Source organism: Pleurodeles waltl, chromosome 12 (genome assembly GCF_031143425.1).
Source record: "Pleurodeles waltl isolate 20211129_DDA chromosome 12, aPleWal1.hap1.20221129, whole genome shotgun sequence".
In the NCBI taxonomy this organism is placed as follows: Eukaryota; Metazoa; Chordata; class Amphibia; order Caudata; family Salamandridae; genus Pleurodeles; species Pleurodeles waltl.
Window position 1 is genome coordinate 13,680,576 of NC_090451.1, and position 20,550 is coordinate 13,701,125.

General features: G+C 61.6%; 1 protein-coding gene across 1 annotated transcript; it reads left to right on the forward strand.

Moving 5' to 3' along the window:
* The first annotated feature begins 1,751 nt into the window (after positions 1–1,751).
* GAMT (guanidinoacetate N-methyltransferase) lies at positions 1,752–19,189 on the forward strand. Its single transcript, XM_069216536.1, has 6 exons — positions 1,752–1,981; positions 11,765–11,910; positions 13,181–13,244; positions 13,893–13,960; positions 18,576–18,686; positions 18,784–19,189. Exons 1-6 carry the CDS (start codon positions 1,795–1,797, stop codon positions 18,922–18,924), a joined length of 717 nt encoding a protein of 238 aa, XP_069072637.1. The 5' UTR covers positions 1,752–1,794; the 3' UTR covers positions 18,925–19,189.
* The last annotated feature ends 1,361 nt before the right edge of the window (positions 19,190–20,550 follow it).

Below are 20,550 nucleotides of genomic sequence, written 5' to 3' on the forward strand. Positions count from 1 at the left end.
GTGTCTGGTGGTGGCCGGTGGTGTCTGGTGGTGTCTGGTGGCGGCCGCTGGTGTCTGGTGGCGGCTGGTGGTGGCGGCCGGTGGTGTCTGGTGGCGGCCGGTGGTGTCTGGTGGTGGCCGGTGGCGGCCGGTGGTGTCTGGTGGCGGCCGGTGGTGTCTGGTGGCGGCCGGTGGCGGCCGGTGGTGTCTGGTGGCGGCCGGTGGTGTCTGGTGGCGGCCGGTGGTGTCCGGTGGCGGCTGGTGGTGGCTGGTGGCGGCTGGTGGTGGCGGCCGGTGGTGTCTGGTGGCGGCCGCTGGTGTCTGGTGGCGGCCGGTGGTTTCTGGTGGCGGCCGGTGGTGTCTGGTGGTGGCCGGTGGTGTCTGGTGGTGGCCGGTGGTGTCTGGTGGTGTCTGGTGGCGGCCGCTGGTGTCTGGTGGCGGCTGGTGGTGGCGGCCGGTGGTGTCTGGTGGCGGCCGGTGGTGTCTGGTGGCGGCCGCTGGTGTCTGGTGGCGGCCGGTGGTGTCTGGTGGTGGCGGCCGGTGGTGTCTGGTGGTGGCCGGTGGCGGCCGGTGGTGTCTGGTGGCGGCTGGTGGTGGCTGGTGTCTGGTGGTGGCCGGTGGTGTCTGGTGGTGGCCGGTGGCGGCCGGTGGTGTCCGGTGGCGGCTGGTGGTGGCTGGTGGCGGCTGGTGGTGGCGGCCGGTGGTGTCTGGTGGCGGCCGGTGGTGTCTGGTGGTGGCCGGTGGCGGCCGGTGGTGTCTGGTGGCGGCCGGTGGTTTCTGGTGGCGGCCGGTGGTGTCTGGTGGCGGCCGCTGGTGTCTGGTGGCGGCCGCTGGTGTCTGGTGGCGGCCGCTGGTGTCTGGTGGCGGCCGGTGGTGTCCGGTGGCGGCCGGTGGTGTCTGGTGGCGGCTGGTGGTGGCGGCCGGTGGTGTCTGGTGGCGGCCGGTGGTGTCTGGTGGCGGCCGCTGGTGTCTGGTGGCGGCCGGTGGTGTCCGGTGGCGGCCGGTGGTGTCTGGTGGCGGCTGGTGGTGGCGGCCGCTGGTGTCTGGTGGCGGCCGCTGGTGTCTGGTGGCGGCCGCTGGTGTCTGGTGGCGGCCGGTGGTGTCCGGTGGCGGCCGGTGGTGTCTGGTGGCGGCTGGTGGTGGCGGCCGGTGGTGTCTGGTGGCGGCCGCTGGTGTCTGGTGGCGGCCGGTGGTGTCTGGTGGCGGCCGGTGGTGTCTGGTGGCGGCCGGTGGTGTCTGGTGGCGGCCGGTGTGCGTCTAGGGTCCCCCGTGAGTGGCACTGGGCAGCTGTGCCTGTCCCTGAGACTAGGTGTCCAACTCCTCCCTCTCCACTTCCCATGCCCTCCGCCTCTCCCAGCACTGGCTCTTTCCCACGCCTCCGTACTCCCCCCTCTCCACCTCAGTCCTTTCCCACAGGCCCAGCCTCCCTGGCCTTTGGTCTTTTCGTACAGAATTGACACACTGCCCCTCTCCGCCCCCTGTCCTGTCTCTTCACTCCGCTCCTGCACCCACGGGCCTGTCCCTCCACTCTTCTCTCTCCGCCCCCAGCCTGTCCCTCCACTCCCCTTCTCCAGTGTCCCTCCACTCTTCTCTCTCCGCCCCCAGCCTGTCCCTCCACTCCCCTTCTCCAGTGTCCCTCCACTCTTCTCTCTCCGCCCCCAGCCTGTCCCTCCACTCCCCTTCTCCAGTGTCCCTCCACTCTTCTCTCTCCGCCCCCGGCCTCTTCCTTCCCTCCCCTGCCCGCCCCCCTCCACTCCTCCTTTATAAAGCGCCGCTCTCGCCACAGGCGCCCTCTCGCCCTCGCCCAGCCCCACCATGAGCGCTCCCGACGCCGCCCCGGACCCCATCTTCGCCTCGGGCGAGGACTGCAAGGGCCGCTGGGGACAGGCGGACGCCGGCTACGACCAGACGGATGAGCACCTGCGGATCCTGGGCAAGCCGGTGATGGAGAGGTGGGAGACCCCCTACATGCACAGCCTGGCGGGAGCCGCGGCCAGCAGAGGTGAGACCCCTCCACCGCGGGGCCCTCCGGGCACAGGGGGACGCCCCTACCCTGGGTAGAGTAATCACCCTACACAGGGGGACCCCTCCCTCCAACCCTGGACAGAGAGAGACCACCCTACACAGGGGGACCCCTCCCTCCAACCCTGGACAGAGAGAGACCACCCTACACAGGGGGACCCCTCCCTCCAACCCTGGACAGAGAGTCCACCATACACATGGGGACCCCTCCCTCCAACCCTGGACAGAGAGAGACCACCATACACAGGGAGACCACCTCCCCCAACCCTGGACAGAGAGAGACCACCATACACATGGGGACCCCTCCCTCCAACCCTGGACAGAGAGAGACCACCATACACAGGGGGACCCCTCCCTCCAACCCTGGACAGAGAGAGACCACCATACACAGGGGGACCCCTCCCTCCAACCCTGGACAGAGAGAGACCACCATACACAGGGGGACCCCTCCCTCCAACCCTGGACAGAGAGAGACCACCCTACACAGGGGGACCCCTCCCTCCAACCCTGGACAGAGAGAAACCACCCTACACAGGGGGACCCCTCCCTCCAACCCTGGACAGAGAGAGACCACCCTACACAGGGAGACCACCTCCCCCCAACCCTGGACAGAGAGAAACCACCATACACAGGGAGACCACCTCCCCCCAACCCTGGACAGAGAGAGACCACCCTACACAGGGGGACCCCTCCCTCCAACCCTGGACAGAGAGAGACCACCCTACACAGGGGGACCCCTTCCTCCAACCCTGGACAGAGAGAGACCACCCTACACAGGGGGACCCCTCCCTCCAACCCTGGACAGAGAGTCCACCATACACATGGGGACCCCTCCCTCCAACCCTGGACAGAGAGAGACCACCATACACAGGGAGACCACCTCCCCCAACCCTGGACAGAGAGTCCACCCTACACAGGGGGACCCCTCCCTCCAACCCTGGACAGAGAGAGACCACCCTACACAGGGGGACCCCTCCCTCCAACCCTGGACAGAGAGAGACCACCCTACACAGGGGGACCCCTCCCTCCAACCCTGGACAGAGAGAGACCACCATACACAGGGGGACCCCTCCCTCCAACCCTGGACAGAGAGAGACCACCATACACAGGGAGACCACCTCCCCCAACCCTGGACAGACAGACCACCATACACATGGGGACCCCTCCCTCCAACCCTGGACAGAGAGAAACCACCATACACAGGGAGACCACCTCCCCCAACCCTGGACAGAGAGTCCACCATACACATGGGGACCCCTCCCTCCAACCCTGAACAGAGAGAGACCACCATACACAGGGAGACCACCTCCCCCAACCCTGGACAGACAGACCACCATACACAGGGGGACCCCTCCCTCCAACCCTGGACAGAGAGAGACCACCATACACAGGGAGACCACCTCCCCCCCAACCGTGGACAGAGACAGACCACCATACACAGGGAGACCACCTCCCCCCCCAACCCTGGACAGAGACAGACCACCATACACAGGGAGACCACCTCCCCCCCAACCCTGGACAGAGAGCGAGAGACCACCATACACAGGGAGACCACCTCCCCCAAGCCTGGACAGAGAGTCCACCATACACATGGGGACCCCTCCCTCCAACCCTGAACAGAGAGAGACCACCATACACAGGGAGACCACCTCCCCCAACCCTGGACAGACAGACCACCATACACAGGGGGACCCCTCCCTCCAACCCTGGACAGAGAGAGACCACCCTACACAGGGGGACCCCTCCCTCCAACCCTGGACAGAGAGAGACCACCATACACAGGGAGACCACCTCCCCCCCAACCGTGGACAGAGACAGACCACCATACACAGGGAGACCACCTCCCCCCCCCAACCCTGGACAGAGACAGACCACCATACACAGGGAGACCACCTCCCCCCCAACCCTGGACAGAGAGCGAGAGACCACCATACACAGGGAGACCACCTCCCCCAACCCTGGACAGACAGACCACCATACACAGGGGGACCCCTCCCTCCAACCCTGGACAGAGAGAGACCACCCTACACAGGGGGACCCCTCCCTCCAACCCTGGACAGAGAGAGACCACCCTACACAGGGGGACCCCTCCCTCCAACCCTGGACAGAGAGAAACCACCATACACAGGGAGACCACCTCCCCCCAACCCTGGACAGACAGACCACCATACACAGGGGGACCCCTCCCTCCAACCCTGGACAGAGAGAGACCACCATACACAGGGAGACCACCTCCCCCCCAACCGTGGACAGAGACAGACCACCATACACAGGGAGACCACCTCCCCCCCCCAACCCTGGACAGAGACAGACCACCATACACAGGGAGACCACCTCCCCCCCAACCCTGGACAGAGAGCGAGAGACCACCATACACAGGGAGACCACCTCCCCCAACACTGGACAGACAGACCACCATACACAGGGGGACCCCTCCCTCCAACCCTGGACAGAGAGAGACCACCATACACAGGGAGACCACCTCCCCCCCAACCCTGGACAGAGACAGACCACCATACACAGGGGGACCCCTCCCTCCAACCCTGGACAGAGAGAAACCACCATACACAGGGAGACCACCTCCCCCAACCCTGGACAGAGACAGACCACCATACACATGGGGACCCCTCCCTCCAACCCTGAACAGAGAGAGACCACCATACACAGGGAGACCACCTCCCCCAACCCTGGACAGACAGACCACCATACACAGGGGGACCCCTCCCTCCAACCCTGGACAGAGAGAGACCACCATACGCAGGGAGACTCCCCTCCAACCCTGGACAGAGACAGACCACCATACACAGGGGGACCCCTCCCTCCAACCCTGGACAGAGAGAGACCACCATACACAGGGGGACCCCTCCCTCCAACCCTGGACAGAGAGAGACCACCATACACAGGGAGACCACCTCCCCCCAACCCTGGACAGACAGACCACCATACACAGGGGGACCCCTCCCTCCAACCCTGGACAGACAGACCACCATACACAGGGGGACCCCTCCCTCCAACCCTGGACAGAGAGAGACCACCATACACAGGGGGACCACCTCCCCCCAACCCTGGACAGAGAGACCACCATACGCAGGGAGACTCCCCTCCAACCCTGGACAGAGAGCGAGAGACCATCATAGACAAGGGAGACCCCCTCCCACATGCAGGGAGCCCCCTCGGCACAGGGGAGCCCACCACTCCCTGGGGGCGCTTAGCCTCAGTGTCTTTCGCACTGGTCTATAGCAGGGACGTGGACGTGGCCCAAGGACACTAGGCGCTTTACAAGAGCGCTACAGTACAATACACAAGGTCAGACATTTAACGCAAGGGTGTCCCCACATACCTACAGATACCGCCTCCTACAAGTACAGCCCCCCATATAGACAAGGGAAACCCCTTCCACGTGTACCCCCACTTCCCCAAATCAGGCCCCAAGAGGGAGACGTTAATGTGTTATGTCGCCACCTCCCATTTGACATATTGGCTATGATTGTCCCGTGGGGAGGGCGGGGGGCGTGCTGACCCCGCAGCCTCTTGGCGCTTTACCCGACTCCGTCGCCTCCCACCAGGAAGTCTGGGGAGTTGCCCTTTGGTAACACTGGAGTCTGGACGTCAGCACAGCGGGAGCTGCTAGGGGTGTGGGGGTGTCTAGAGGGGCTTCGGTGTGCGAGTGAAGGGGGTGTGGGGGGTCTGGAGAGAGGCTGGGGGGTCTGGAGAGAGGCTGGGGATGTGGGGGGGGGGTCTGGAGAGAGGCTGCGGATGTGGGGGGGTCTGGAGAGAGGCTGGGGGGTCTGGAGAGAGGCTGGGGGGTCTGGAGAGAGGCTGGGGATGTGGGGGGGGGGGTCTGGAGAGAGGCTGGGGATGTGGGGGGGGGGTCTGGAGAGAGGCTGGGGATGTGGGGGGGTCTGGAGAGAGGCTGGGGATGTGGGGGGGTCTGGAGAGAGGCTGGGGATGTGGGGGGGTCTGGAGAGAGGCTGGGAATGTGGGGGGGGTCTGGAGAGAGGCTGGGGATGTGGGGGGGTCTGGAGAGAGGCTGGGGATGTGGGGGGGTCTGGAGAGAGGCTGGGGATGTGGGGGGGGTCTGGAGAGAGGCTGGGGATGTGGGGGGGTCTGGAGAGAGGCTGGGGATGTGGGGGGGGTCTGGAGAGAGGCTGGGGATGTGGGGGGGGGGTCTGGAGAGAGGCTGGGGATGTGGGGGGGTCTGGAGAGAGGCTGGGGATGTGGGGGGTCTGGAGAAAGGCTGAGGGTGTGGGGGGGGGGTCTGTGCTGAGACTGGGGGTGTCACGGGGGGGGCTGGCTCTATGGAGAGGGGACTGAGCTCAGACTGGGGGTGTCACGGGGGGGAGCTGGCTCTAAGGAGAGGGGTCTGAGCTCCGACTGGGGGTGCCACTGGGGTGGGGGCTGAGACTGGGGGTGCCACTGGGGTGGGGGCTGATTCTATGGAGAGGGGTCTGAGCTGAGACTGGGGGTGCCACTAGGGTGGGGGCTGAATCTAAGGAGAGGGGTCTGAGCTGAGACTGGGGGTGTCACGGGGGGGAGCTGGCTCTAAGGAGAGAGGTCTGTGCTGAGACTGGGGGTGTCACGGGGGGGGGCTGGCTCTAAGGAGAGGCGTCTGAGCTCAGACTGGGGGTGCCACTAGGGTGGGGGCTGATTCTATGGAGAGGGGTCTGAGCTCAGACTGGGGGTGTCACGGGGGGGGGCTGGCTCTAAGGAGAGGCGTCTGAGCTCAGACTGGGGGTGTCACGGGGGGGCTTTAAGGAGAGGGGTCTGTGCTTGGGGGGGGTCTCAAGGCAGCAGGTGGCGGCTCCTCGGACCCTTAGGCAGCTGAGCCCGCCACGAATAGAACTGGGACAGCTGCAGAGCGGCATTGGGGGAGGAGGGACTTGAGGGGTGGGCTGTGCCACAGGAGACCCCCCACAGGCACAGAGCGCCCCACAGGAGACCCCCCCCCCCCCCCCCCACAGGCACATGGGAGAGCCCTGCACAGGAGACATCCCCCCCCCCCCCCCCCCACCACACCACAGGCACATGGGAGAGCCCTGCACAGGAGACATCCCCCCCCCCCCCACCACAGGCACATGGGAGAGCCCTGCACAGGAGACACCCCCCCCCCCCCCCCCACCACCGGCACATGGGAGAGCCCTGCACAGGAGACACCCCCCCCACCACAGGCACATGGGAGAGCCCTGCACAGGAGACACCCCCCACCCCCCCCCCCCCCCACAGGCACATGGGAGAGCCCTGCACAGGAGACACCCCCCCCACCACAGGCACATGGGAGAGCCCTGCACAGGAGACACCCCCCACCCCCCCCCCCCCACAGGCACATGGGAGAGCCCTGCACAGGAGACACCCCCCCCACCACAGGCACATGGGAGAGCCCTGCACAGGAGACACCCCCCACCCCCCCCCCCCCACAGGCACATGGGAGAGCCCTGCACAGGAGACACCCCCCCCCACCACAGGCACATGGGAGAGCCCTGCACAGGAGACATCCCCCCCCCCCCCCCACCACAGGCACATGGGAGAGCCCTGCACAGGAGACATCCCCCCCCCCCCCCCCCCCCACCACAGGCACATGGGAGAGCCCTGCACAGGAGACACCCCCCCCCACCACAGGCACATGGGAGAGCCCTGCACAGGAGACACCCCCCACCCCCCCCCCCACAGGCACATGGGAGAGCCCTGCACAGGAGACACCCCCCCCCCACCACAGGCACATGGGAGAGCCCTGCACAGGAGACACCCCCCACCCCCCCCCCACAGGCACATGGGAGAGCCCTGCACAGGAGACACCCCCCCCCCCCACCACAGGCACATGGGAGAGCCCTGCACAGGAGACATCCCCCCCCCCCCCACCACAGGCACATGGGAGAGCCCTGCACAGGAGACATCCCCCCCCCCCCCCCACCACAGGCACATGGGAGAGCCCTGCACAGGAGACACCCCCCCCACCACAGGCACATGGGAGTGCCCTGCACAGGAGACATCCCCCCCCCCCCCCCCACCACAGGCACATGGGAGAGCCCTGCACAGGAGACATCCCCCCCCCCCCCCCCACCACAGGCACATGGGAGAGCCCTGCACAGGAGACATCCCCCCCCCCCCCACCACAGGCACATGGGAGAGCCATGCACAGGAGAGCCCCCCCCCCCCCCACAGGCACATGGGAGAGCCCTGCACAGGAGACATCCCCCCCCCCCCCCCCACCACAGGCACATGGGAGAGCCCTGCACAGGAGACATCCCCCCCCCCCCCCCCCCACCACAGGCACATGGGAGAGCCCTGCACAGGAGACATCCCCCCCCCCCCCCACCACAGGCACATGGGAGAGCCCTGCACAGGAGACATCCCCCCCCCCCCCCCCCCCCACCACAGGCACATGGGAGAGCCATGCACAGGAGAGCCCCCCCCCCCCCACAGGCACATGGGAGAGCCATGCACAGGAGAGCCCCCCCCCCCCCACAGGCACATGGGAGAGCCATGCACAGGAGAGCCCCCCCACCACCCCCACAGGCATAGAGCGCCCCACAGGAGACCCCCCCCCCCCCCCCCCCACCACAGGCACATGGGAGAGCCATGCACAGGAGACCCCCCCCCCCCCCCCCCCAGGCACATGGGAGAGCCCTGCACAGGAGACATCCCTCCCCCCGCTACCCCCCTCCCCCCCGGCACATGGGAGAGCCCTGCACAGGAGACATCCCTCCCCCCGCTACCCCCCTCCCCCCCGGCACATGGGAGAGCCCTGCACAGGAGACATCCCTCCCCCCGCCCCCCCCCCCCCCGGCACATGGGAGAGCCCTGCACAGGAGACATCCCCCCCCCCCGGCACATGGGAGAGCCCTGCACAGGAGACATCCCCCCCCGCACATGGGAGAGCCCCGCACGGGAGACCCCCCCCCCCCCACAGGCACATGGGAGAGCCCTGCACAGGAGACCCCCCCCCCCCCCCCACAGGCACATGGGAGAGCCCTGCACAGGAGACATCCCTCCCCCCCCCCCCCCCCCCTCCCCCACCGGCACATGGGAGAGCCCTGCACAGGAGACCCCCCCCCCCCACCACAGGCACATGGGAGAGCCATGCACAGGAGACATCCCTCCCCCCCCCCCCCCCTCCCCCACCGGCACATGGGAGAGCCCTGCACAGGAGACCCCCCCCCCCCCACCACAGGCACATGGGAGAGCCATGCACAGGAGACATCCCTCCCCCCCCCCCCCTCCCCCACCGGCACATGGGAGAGCCCTGCACAGGAGACATCCCCCCCCCGGCACATGGGAGAGCCCTGCACAGGAGACATCCCCCCCCGCACATGGGAGAGCCCCGCACGGGAGACCCCCCCCCCCCCCCACAGACACATGGGAGAGCCCCGCACGGGAGACCCCCCCCCCCCCCCCCCCCCACAGGCACATGGGAGAGCCCTGCACAGGAGACATCCCACCCCCCCCCCCCCCTCCCCCACCGGCACATGGGAGAGCCCTGCACAGGAGACCCCCCCCCCCCCCCCACCACAGGCACATGGGAGAGCCATGCACAGGAGACATCCCTCCCCCCCCCTCCCCCACCGGCACATGGGAGAGCCCTGCACAGGAGACATCCCTCCCCCCGCCCCCCCCCCCCCCCCCGGCACATGGGAGAGCCCTGCACAGGAGACATCCCCCCCCCCCCCCGGCACATGGGAGAGCCCTGCACAGGAGACATCCCCCCCCGCACATGGGAGAGCCCCGCACGGGAGACCCCCCCCCCCCCCCCACAGACACATGGGAGAGCCCCGCACGGGAGACCCGCCCCCCCCCACAGGCACATGGGAGAGCCCTGCACAGGAGACATCCCTCCCCCCCCCCCCTCCCCCACCGGCACATGGGAGAGCCCTGCACAGGAGACCCCCCCCCCCCCCACCACAGGCACATGGGAGAGCCATGCACAGGAGACATCCCTCCCCCCCCCCCCCCCTCCCCCACCGGCACATGGGAGAGCCCTGCACAGGAGACCCCCCCCCCCCCCCCCCCCCCCACAGACACATGGGAGAGCCCCGCACGGGAGACCCCCCCCCCCCCCCACAGGCACATGGGAGAGCCCTGCACAGGAGACATCCCTCCCCCCCCCCCCCCCTCCCCCACAGGCACATGGGAGAGCCCTGCACAGGAGACACCCCCCCCCCCCACAGGCACATGGGAGAGCCCTGCACGGGAGACATCCCCCCCCCCCCGCACATGGGAGAGCCCCGCACGGGAGACCCCCCCCCACAGACACATGGGAGAGCCCCGCACGGGAGACCCCCACAGGCACATGGGAGACACCGCATAGAGGAGAGCCCCACAGATTCCAAGTTCCCCAGGCAGTGCTGCAGCCGGGTCTCTGTTCATAGATCCACTACACTCTAATACAAAACACATCGGTAAAAGACATTGGCCCTCATTAGAACACTGGCGGTAAATCCTGCCTACCGCCACGGCCTCCAAAAGACCGTCGCCGTGGCTACCTACCGTCCACCATATTATGACCGTAGCTGGAATTCCGCCAGCCTTCTGGCGGAATTCCAGCTACGGTCATGCCGGCGGACGGCAGTAAGGTGGCGCAGCAGCGCCACGGCTGTAGACCGCCGCTGGCCGTATCATGGTCCATAACACGGCCTGGCGGTGTGTTGCTGGTGGACGCGGCTGCTGGCAGCAGCGCCCAGTCCAGTCTACTGCCGGAGGACCCCCTGCAAGCAGATAAGTTGGGTTCTCCAACAGGGGATGGGGCAGCGAGGTGTTGTGGGGTGTGTGTGATGGTTTTTGTATACATGCATGCAGGCGTGTGGAATGCGTGTGCATGAATGGGTGGACATGTATGTTGTCGTGTGAATGCGTGTGTGCTTTTTTTGTATGTTAGTGTGTTGTGGAGTGTGTATGAATGTATGCATGGGTGGATGTGTGTATGTCGGGGGGGGGGGTCGAGAGTGGGGGAGGACTCTGAAGAGTGGGGCGGGGGAGACCCCTATCAGTGCCAGGGAAGCAATTCCCTGTCACTGATAGTGCCTACCGCCATGGTTTTCATGGCGGTATGATTGCCACGAAAACCATGGCGGTAGGTGGGGTCATGATCCCGCGGGTGGGACAGTGATGGCCGTCTGGCTGGAGACCGAAGTCTCCAGGCCGGCGGCTGTGACTGCCCTGGCGGACGGAGTGGTACAAGCCAAACCACCAATGTCATATTTTAGGGAAAGGTACCAACAACTTGTTGTCTGTACTTTTCTCCAAAACGCCGTGCGCCGTGCGCCAGGGTCGTAATGAGGGCCATTGTCATTTACAATGCCAAAAGCTCTAGCTCTCACAAATGCGAGACCGATTGCATTGCAAATGCTTGTTCTTGCTCCATGGTTGTTAAGTGAAGTATCTGAACCGAAAATGTTTATTTTCTGATCTTATAAGCAAAATGGGTGATTTTCGAAAATATATTTAGAGCTGATATTTGACTGCTAAATCAACTAACATTATTCCTGTGGTGCCCGGGGCATGGCAGCTTTTGCGGTTATGTAGGACCATAATGCATGAGGTGACCACTGCTGGTTCTCTGCATACAGAGGCCTCTAATATAACCTTATTTTATGTTGTCCCAGTTGCAACACTAGCATTGTTTGTAGCTCAGGTGATTTTCACTGCCTAGAAGCTGCTCTTATTACAGAAGTGGTTGCCGTTCCCTGCCCTAGACTGTGGTGCAAGTGAATCCCCTGCTGCCCAGACCCTGCCTCCATCTTGGATGCTGAAGCGGTTTCTTCTCTTGCAGGAGGTCGCGTGCTGGAGATCGGCTTTGGCATGGCCATTGCTGCCACCAAAGTGGAGGAGTTTCCAATCGAGGAGCACTGGATCATAGAGTGCAACGATGGGGTCTTCCAGCGGCTAGAGGAGTGGGCCAAGAAACAGCCACATAAGGTACTGTCCACCTGCTTTGACTGTGCAGCATCATATGGTCCTGCGACAGGGTCCCCCCTCCCACTGCAATGACCTTTCCCTTGGGGCATCAGGGTACATCATGAGCTACGGTCCGGCCAGTTGTCTTGCAGCTAGAAAAAAGCAATGAGCATACAGGTGTTGTGTATGTGGTGAACACGGAGCTGCACCAGATACCTCTGGGGTGAGTCTCTAGGAGTTGTGGCATGTGGTGGACATGGAATTGCTCCATGTACCTTGGGGTGCACTTACTTCAGGGATGGGTCTCCAGGAGTTTTGGTGGACACAGTACTGCCCCAGGTACCTCTGTAAGCACTTGCTTCAGGGATGGGTCTCCAGGAGTTGTGGTGTTTGATGGACATGGAACTGCCCCAGTTACCTCTGTAGGCACTTGCTTCAGGGATGGGTCTCCAGGAGTTGTGGTGTGTGGAGGACGCTGTACTGCCCCAGGTACCTCTGTAGGTGCTTGCTTCAGGGATGGGTCTCCAGGAGTTGTGGCGTGTGGTGGACACTGTGGATGGTGTGCCCAAATATTGATCAGCCTGCTGCACACCTTGAGGTCCTGAGCAAGGAGTTATCGTAGTTGGACTGTTAGACTCTATGCATTGAAGAGTGGACGACTAATAGGAGCAGTGGCTTGCACCGCAAGCTGTAGGCGGCCAAGCCCTCAGCCGGAGCCTGCCACACTAGTCTGTGCCCTAAACAGCAAAATGTGTCCTCCATGATTTTATTTAACAAGGGATAGGAAGCCCAGCCCAGCCCTTTACCCAGGAGGGATGAGGACTGCATTAATGCAGCACATCCATAAGAACCCGGGGAGGCTCCAGTTTGTGGCCTCCACACTGGGTCCTCTACAGTTTGTGGAGATGCTGGGAACACTTGGGAGTAAACACTCCACTTCCCACATCTGAAGCCTACAGACTGCTTCAGACATTAGTTTGAGGACTGGAGCACCCACTGGCAGTGTTACTAACCTATCTGCTGGGATAGCCCTTGCAGAAGAGTGCTAGAAGGGAGTGGGTAGTTTGCCAGGGGAGCCTCCAGGAGGCCTGCAGGCCTCTTCAGCAGCACCAATAAGCTAATGGATTGTAACTGGGCTGGACTTCTATACGACTGAACCTTTTAGACCTTACTACACTCTTTACTCATGAGGAGTGAGAGGGAAGGCTTGTTTGCTTGATAGCTCCTCCTTTCTGCTGTTCCTCTGTCCTCCAGCACACCTGACACTGACTCTTCTCTCCTGTCTCCACAGATCGCCCCCCTGAAGGGCTTGTGGGAGGTTGTAGTCCCTACGCTGCCCGATGGACACTTTGATGGTAAGGTGTGCTGCTGACCTGTCTACTCCCATGCTGAAGGGCTGGTGTGGTATCACTCAGGAGTGGAGGACCCTTTCCAAAACATCTCCTCTCTAAAAGTTGCCTTTTGCCGTGTACTGGTATCGTGGCTGGAGCAAGTGTTTCCTGGGACCTCAGCCCTGTGCTTGTGAAGATTTGCTTCAAGGGGGGGGGAGGAAGCAGTCGCCTGGTTCATGTCTCTGTGGTCCTCTCGTCTAATCTTTGGTGGCGGTGAGGGAGGAGGGAGTGGTCAGTTCAGTCTGACCATGAAGTGCTAATCTAGACATGGCCAGAAGGTTGGATGACACCTGGGCACTGTTGCACAAAGAATCACAGAAGCTGTTGGCCACAGTGTTGATGGCCCATGTTGATCATCAGTAACTGATGGCAGCCTGGAGTCCGCCACTGTCAGCATTCAGGAGGGGCTGCAGTCAGTACTTTCCAGGTAGCTGCAATCTGTGCTCGGCCCAGTTTAAGTAACACGACCAACACCTGAAAACTGATTGGGGGTCACATCCACAATCTGAGGACCACCACAGAAGGAAGAATAAGGAAATGTCCTCTGTCCCCGAGGTGGCAAGTGAGTACTCCTTGGTGGCCACTGAGGTAACGCTGTGTCTTTCTTCACAGGCATCCTGTACGACACGTACCCCTTGTCCGCAGAGACCTGGCACACGCACCAGTTCAACTTCATAAAGGTTGGTGTTATCTAGTGTAGCTTCTGATGTTTGTTTCCCTGTCAGCACCTCTGTGCATCACACACCCTCAGTGCTGCCTGCACCCAAAGCCAGGCTTACCTACTCCAGACAATTCTCATCCCTCTCTGCCTGCCCTTGTAACACAGCCCTCACTTGTAAATACACTACACACCCCTGCATCTCTGCTCTCCACCCCACACTTGTGAAGACACCACCTGCCCTTGTAACACACAGCCCCTCCCTCATAAATACACTACACACCCCACACTTGTGAAGACACCACCTGCCCTTGTAACACACAGCCCCTCCCTCATAAATACATTACACACCCCACACTTGTGAAGACACCACCTGCCCTTGTAACACACAGCCCCTCCCTCATAAATACACTACCCCCCCCACTTGTGAAGACACCATCTGCACTTGTAACACACAGCTTCTCACTCATACACTACACAGCCCAGACATCTATCTGTTCTACACCCCACACTTGTGAGGACACAACCTTCCCCTGTAACACAGCCTTCACTCATAAATACACTACACACCCCACACTTGTGAAGACACCACCTGCCCTTGTAACACACAACCTCTCACTCATAACTACACTAAACACCCCACACTTGTGAATACACCACCTGCATTTGTAACACAGCCCTCACTCATAAATACACTACACACCCCTGCAACACTCTGCTCTCCACCCCCACTTCTGAAGACACCACCTGCCCTTGTAACACACAGCCCCTCACTCATAAATACACTACACACCTCACACTTGTGAAGACACCTCTTGTCTTTGTAACACAGCCCTCACTCATAAATACACTACACACCCCTGCAACTCTCTGCTCTCCACCCCACACTTGTGAAGACACCACCTGCCTTTGTAACACACAACCTCTCACTCATAACTACACTACACACCCCACACTTGTGAAGACACCACCTGCCCTTGTAACACAGCCCTCACTCATAAATACACTACACACCCCACACTTGTGAGGACACCACCTGCCCTTGTAACACACAGCCCTCACTCATACATACACTACACACCCCACACTTGTGAGGACACCACCTGCCCTTGTAACACACAGCCCTCACTCATACATACACTACACACCCCAGCAACTCGCTGCTCTCCACCCCACACTTGTGAGGACACAACCTGCCCTTGTAACACACAGCCCCTCACTCATAAATACACTACACACCCCTGCAACTCTCTGCTCACCACCCCACAATTGTGAGGACACTTCCATCCCTACCTGCCCTTCTAACACTCTACCCTCCCCTCCTTACTTTGAAATACACTGCCCACCCCTGCCTGCTGTTGCGACACTGCTACAGCCCCCACCCCCACTCTTGTGAACACTTACTTCCCGCTGGGCAGTCCAACTACAACTAACAGTCTAAAGGCCTTCATGGCTGCAACACCTGGCTATGTGGACTCCTGACCCTTCTCACGCTCCAGCTCTTTGCATTACGCTTTTGTCATTATTTGGCACTGACTGTACTTGTTTTGCCTTTTAATTGAGAAACGGCATCATTTCTTGTAGCATACTTCTTTCATATTTTAAGTGGATTTACTTTGGGGATCTCTGGGACATTTGTATGTGATGTTTTAAGTGTTTTCTGACCTGGAAGGTCTGTCGGAGCCCGATTGCATTTGATTGGTGTGGCGGCCACAAGAAACGGGAGAGGGGTCGCTCTAGTTGTGGTCAGATGACCATGGGGTCTTCCCATAGGCACTTCAATGTGCGGATGTGCCCAAGGCAAGCAGTCTGCACCAGTTCACGCCTGGATGTTGCCAAGACTTCGCCAGTTCTTGTAAAGTTAACATGGGCTATAGGTTCTCTGGGGGCAGATTCTGGAGTTACACCCTTTAAATACCCAGGAGGGCTGAGAAGTGGGACCCCATGTTCATGGAGAGTTTGCTGTCCTGACTGTAATTGGCAAGATGAGAGGAAGGGATGGGAACAGGAGGGCCAAACAAATCAACAAGATGCACATCTTGAGAACTTGTCGGGGAAACACAAATACTTAAATTGCCCTGCTTAATGCTTGTTCCATGCCTAAACATGGAGGGAGGGGCGGGGGACATTGTACTGGTGGTCGCATTTCATCCAGAGCTAGGCTACAATCTGGAAACCAGGTGCACCCTACCCAGGGAGGTCTGTGGGTTCCCAAACTTTTTTGACCCTCGGCTCCCCATTATGTTACTTTGTTGCGGGGGGAGGGGGTAAGTGAGCTTGGCCTCAGGAGTACTTCTATTTTTTCTCCCTGAAAATAATTGGGATGAAGCAGATGAAGGTATTCTAGTCCTATGGGGGACATGAGCACACCTGGGAATCTGGCCTCCTGGACTAGGCAAGGCGCAGGAACCCCGCTCCAGCAGAGTAAGCTGGAGAAAGGGGGATATGAGAGCAAGTGTGGGTGTGTGGAGAATTTATTTTCACTAAACTTGGTGGTATCATGAGTACAGCGTGCATAGATCCCATTGAAAACACATTAGTGAGAAACATAGCAGACTCCAGCCATGGCTCCATGTCAGAAAAGCATCACTACACCTGGAGGGAATTAGGACCGAGCACATAGGGTTGTACTGGAAGGAGACTGTGGAGGCCCAGGAGGGAAGCTGTGAGGCAGAGTCATTGCATGCTTCCACCACAGCTGTAGGACTCACTTAACTTGTGGGCTGACTGGTGTTCTCAACCCTTCATGTTAGATCTCAGTGTCTGAAAGTAAAGTCCCCCTGAGCTCTTATGCTCCCGCTGACTAGACTGTCTCGGAGAGCGGGTCTACCCGGAGTTCCTCGCTATGTAGACTCTGTGCTGAAATGTTACCCTTCAGGCACGTTTTACCTTTCTACGATCCCAATGTCCTCTGCGAAGAATCGCTACCTCGGAGATATCCAACCTCGGCCATGACATCCCTCACTCAGCATGGCAAAGCCGAGGGCAGTGCATAGGCGCGGCGGGGGCCCTGGGGCGGGGGGGCCCTGGGGCGGGGGGGCCCTGGGGCGGGGGGGGCCCTGGGGCGGGGGCCCCTGGGGCGGGGGCCCTGCGGCTGGGGGGCCCTGCGCTTGGGGGGCCCTGCGGCTGGGGGGGCCCCTGCGGCTGGGGGGGCCCCTGCGGCTGGGGGGCCCTGCGGCTGGGGGGCCCTGCGGCTGGGGGGCCCTGCGCTTGGGGGGCCCTGCGGCTGGCGCTTTGTGCGGTTGGGGGGCCCTGCGGCTGGGGGGGCCCTGCGGCTGGGGGGCCCTGCGGCTGGGGGGGCCCTGCGGCTGGGGGGGCCCTGCGGCTGGGGGGGCCCTGCGGTTGGCGCGGCTGGGGGGGCCCTGCGGCTGGGGGGGCCCTGCGGTTGGCGCGGCTGGGGGGGGCCCTGCGGCTGGGGGGGCCCTGCGCTTGGGGGGCCCTGCGCTTGGGGGGCCCTGCGGCTGGGGGGCCCTGCGGCTGGCGCTTTGCGCGGCTGGGGGGGCCCTGCGGCTGGGGGGGCCCTGCGCTTGGGGGGCCCTGCGGCTGGGGGGGCCCTGCGGTTGGCGCGGCTGGGGGGCCCTGCGCTTGGGGGGCCCTGCGGCTGGGGGGCCCTGCGGCTTGGGGGGCCCTGCGGCTTGGGGGCCCTGCGCTTGGGGGCCCTGCGCTTGGGGGCCCTGCGGCTGGGGGGCCCTGCGGCTGGCGCTTTGCGCGGCTGGGGGGCCCTGCGCTTGGGGGGCCCTGCGGCTGGGGGGCCCTGCGGCTGGCGCTTTGCGCGGCTGGGGGGCCCTGCGGTTGGCGCTTTGCGCGGCTGGGGGGCCCTGCGGCTGGGGGGCCCTGCGGTTGGCGCTTTGCGCGGCTGGGGGGCCCTGCGGCTGGGGGGCCCTGCAGCTGGGGGGCCCTGCGGTTGGCGCTTTGCGCGGCTGGGGGCCCTGCGGTTGGCGCGGCTGGGGGGCCCTGCGGTTGGCGCGGCTGGGGGGCCCTGCGGTTGGCGCTTTGCGCGGCTGGGGGGCCCTGCGGTTGGCGCTTTGCACGGCTGGGGGGCCCTGCTGTTGGCGCGGCTGGGGGGCCCTGCGGTTGGCGCTTTGCACGGCTGGGGGGCCCTGCGGTTGGCGCTTTGCGCGGCTGGGGGCCCTGCGGTTGGCGCTTTGCGCGGCTGGGGGCCCTGCGGTTGGCGCTTTGCGCGGCTGGGGGCCCTGCGGTTGGCGCGCCCAGATAAAACAGGTTCTGATTTTGGGTCCTGTAGTTGGATTTAGAATAGTAGCTGGTGGCCCAAGCCTCGCGGGCCGTTCCCTACTCCTGTGAAGGAAGAAAGGAACCAGGGGCCGGTTTCTGACCATGAAGTGACCTTTGAATGCCATGTCAGTAGGACGCTGTGACCCGTCATTGGATCCTCCATGTTGAAGGATCCTGCAGTACATCCCAGTGGCAGCAGCCAGGCTTTGGAATGTGCTACCACTGAACAGCAGAAGGATAGGTTCACATTTGGAATTTCGCAGGGCAGTCAAACCCTTGCCTTTCAGGTCCCAGTAGGATGTCCCCTGGCTGGGTTAAATGCGCTGTACAAATGTAAATAAATAAAATACAACCAGCTCCTGGGTCTTCCTTCCTGGCTGATTCTGTTTTTTCTCTCCTCTCAGGGACATGCTCATCGCCTCTTGAAGCCTGGCGGAGTCCTCACCTACTGCAACCTGACATCGTGGGGGGAGCTGCTAAAAACAAAGTACACCGACATTGAGAAGATGTTCCAGGTGTGTTTGAGTGCGTTGGGTGGACAAAGAATACCTTAGGTGAGGGTTCTCTGCTTGTTTTCTACATGGAGACTGACATCCGTTTCTCCCTCCATAGGAGACACAGGTCCCACAGCTGCTGGAGGCGGGCTTCAAGGCGGAAGATATCAGCACCACGTTGATGGATCTTGTACCCCCCAAGGAGTGCGAGTACTATGCCTTTCACAAAATGATCACCCCCACAATTCTGAAGCGCTAAGCCCTACCCCTGAGAAGCCTGCTACCTCTGGAGAAGATGAACCTCCTGGTCTTAAACACTCCTACAACGCTGCCCTCTACCTCTGATAACCTATATATTGTCTGACTGCTCGATTGGACAATGAACCTACCTGGACAAAGACTGCTCTGGCGAATTGTAGATTAAGAAACTAATTTTCATATCAAGATCCTTTTGCGCCAGACACCCTGTCTTCTGCTACCAGAAGAACAAACCTAATATCGATTAAATTAAGTTTTACAGCTCATTTCTATGACTTGTTTCTGGATTTGTGACGGCGTTGAGGTCTGTTTGGGTCCACTGGGCCCTAAAAGCCATGTTTGTATCCATCAAACCACCAACTAAATTGATCCTTCGCTGCAGGGGCGGAGTACTGCAGAAGTCTCCAAGACACTGGGGATGTTGGTGTTTCTTCAAGTTCTCCTACAGTGCCTTAGCCTGTGCCCCCAGTCTTTGAACATACTTGCTGTGATAGAAATAGCTCTTGTGCCACAGACCAAGCAGTGTTACCATCAGTACCCCCCTCCCTCCCCAGCATCCAGCCCCCACCCCTTCAATAGCTTGGTGTGGTCATGTGGAGTCTTCTCAGCCCCCCTCAGTCTTGCTGCTTCTATGTTTCTCTCAAGGATTTGGATACCCCAGTAAGTTTTGCCCATCATACCTTGGAAATGCAGAGGGAATGTTCGCAGTGTGGCGTTTGAGGATCCCTGGGAGTTGTACTCAAGGGCTGCTCCAGACATACTGCTGCAGTCTGTGCTATCTCTAGTGTAGAGGGTAGCACCTTGTCTGTAACTGTGCCCACCGGGAGGGATGTCCTTGGTGGTTGTGTTGACACTTACTCTGCATCAAGGTGCCCTGCCCAGTGTTACGCGATGGCGCAGTCTTCTTGCGAGCTGCTGGGTTACCTGCAGTGAGGGTCACACAGGAGGGCACAACAGGCGTGTCCTGATAACTCCTCAGGGCTGGAAGAGGCGTGACCTGTGTATGCATAATGGCCAGGCTGGGATGGGGGGGGGTGGTGGGGGGGGAAGGAAGGAGCGACGTAATCATGACACTCGTACAAGGTAGCTGGAGAGCGAGGCGTGGTCATGCGGCCAGTTTCCAGCCTAGATCCCACAGTCCACCCTCCAGCTCAGTGCAGCTCGGAGGGTATTTTGTAGAGACTCTTGAGTTGTAAACCGAGAAATTGTGATGGCCACTTTTGTCCTTGCTGACAACGGGAAAAGATCAACCAGCACTCCAGCTTACCTTGCAGACAACCTCACCATCTCTGGTGATTCGTAGCACATCTGCAGCCAGAACCCCATCAGTGTAGGCTTTTTTCCTTCTATGTGCACAGGATGTGAAACACCCCCGAATCCATGAGGACTGCCCCAACTCTGCTCCAATTTATGGAATAGTTGAGGACTTTACTCTTCAAAGAAGACTACATTAACCATCCACAGCAGGGCTCAAAAAATCCACTCGCATTGGTGCGTCTTATTTGATCAGGTAGAGCTATTTTTAATACTTACTCGTCCCCTCTGGAGTGGACACTGAACAGGTGTTCTGTTCAGTTGATCAGTGGAGGGGCAATAAAAGATGCCCTTAAATCTTGTTATGTCACAT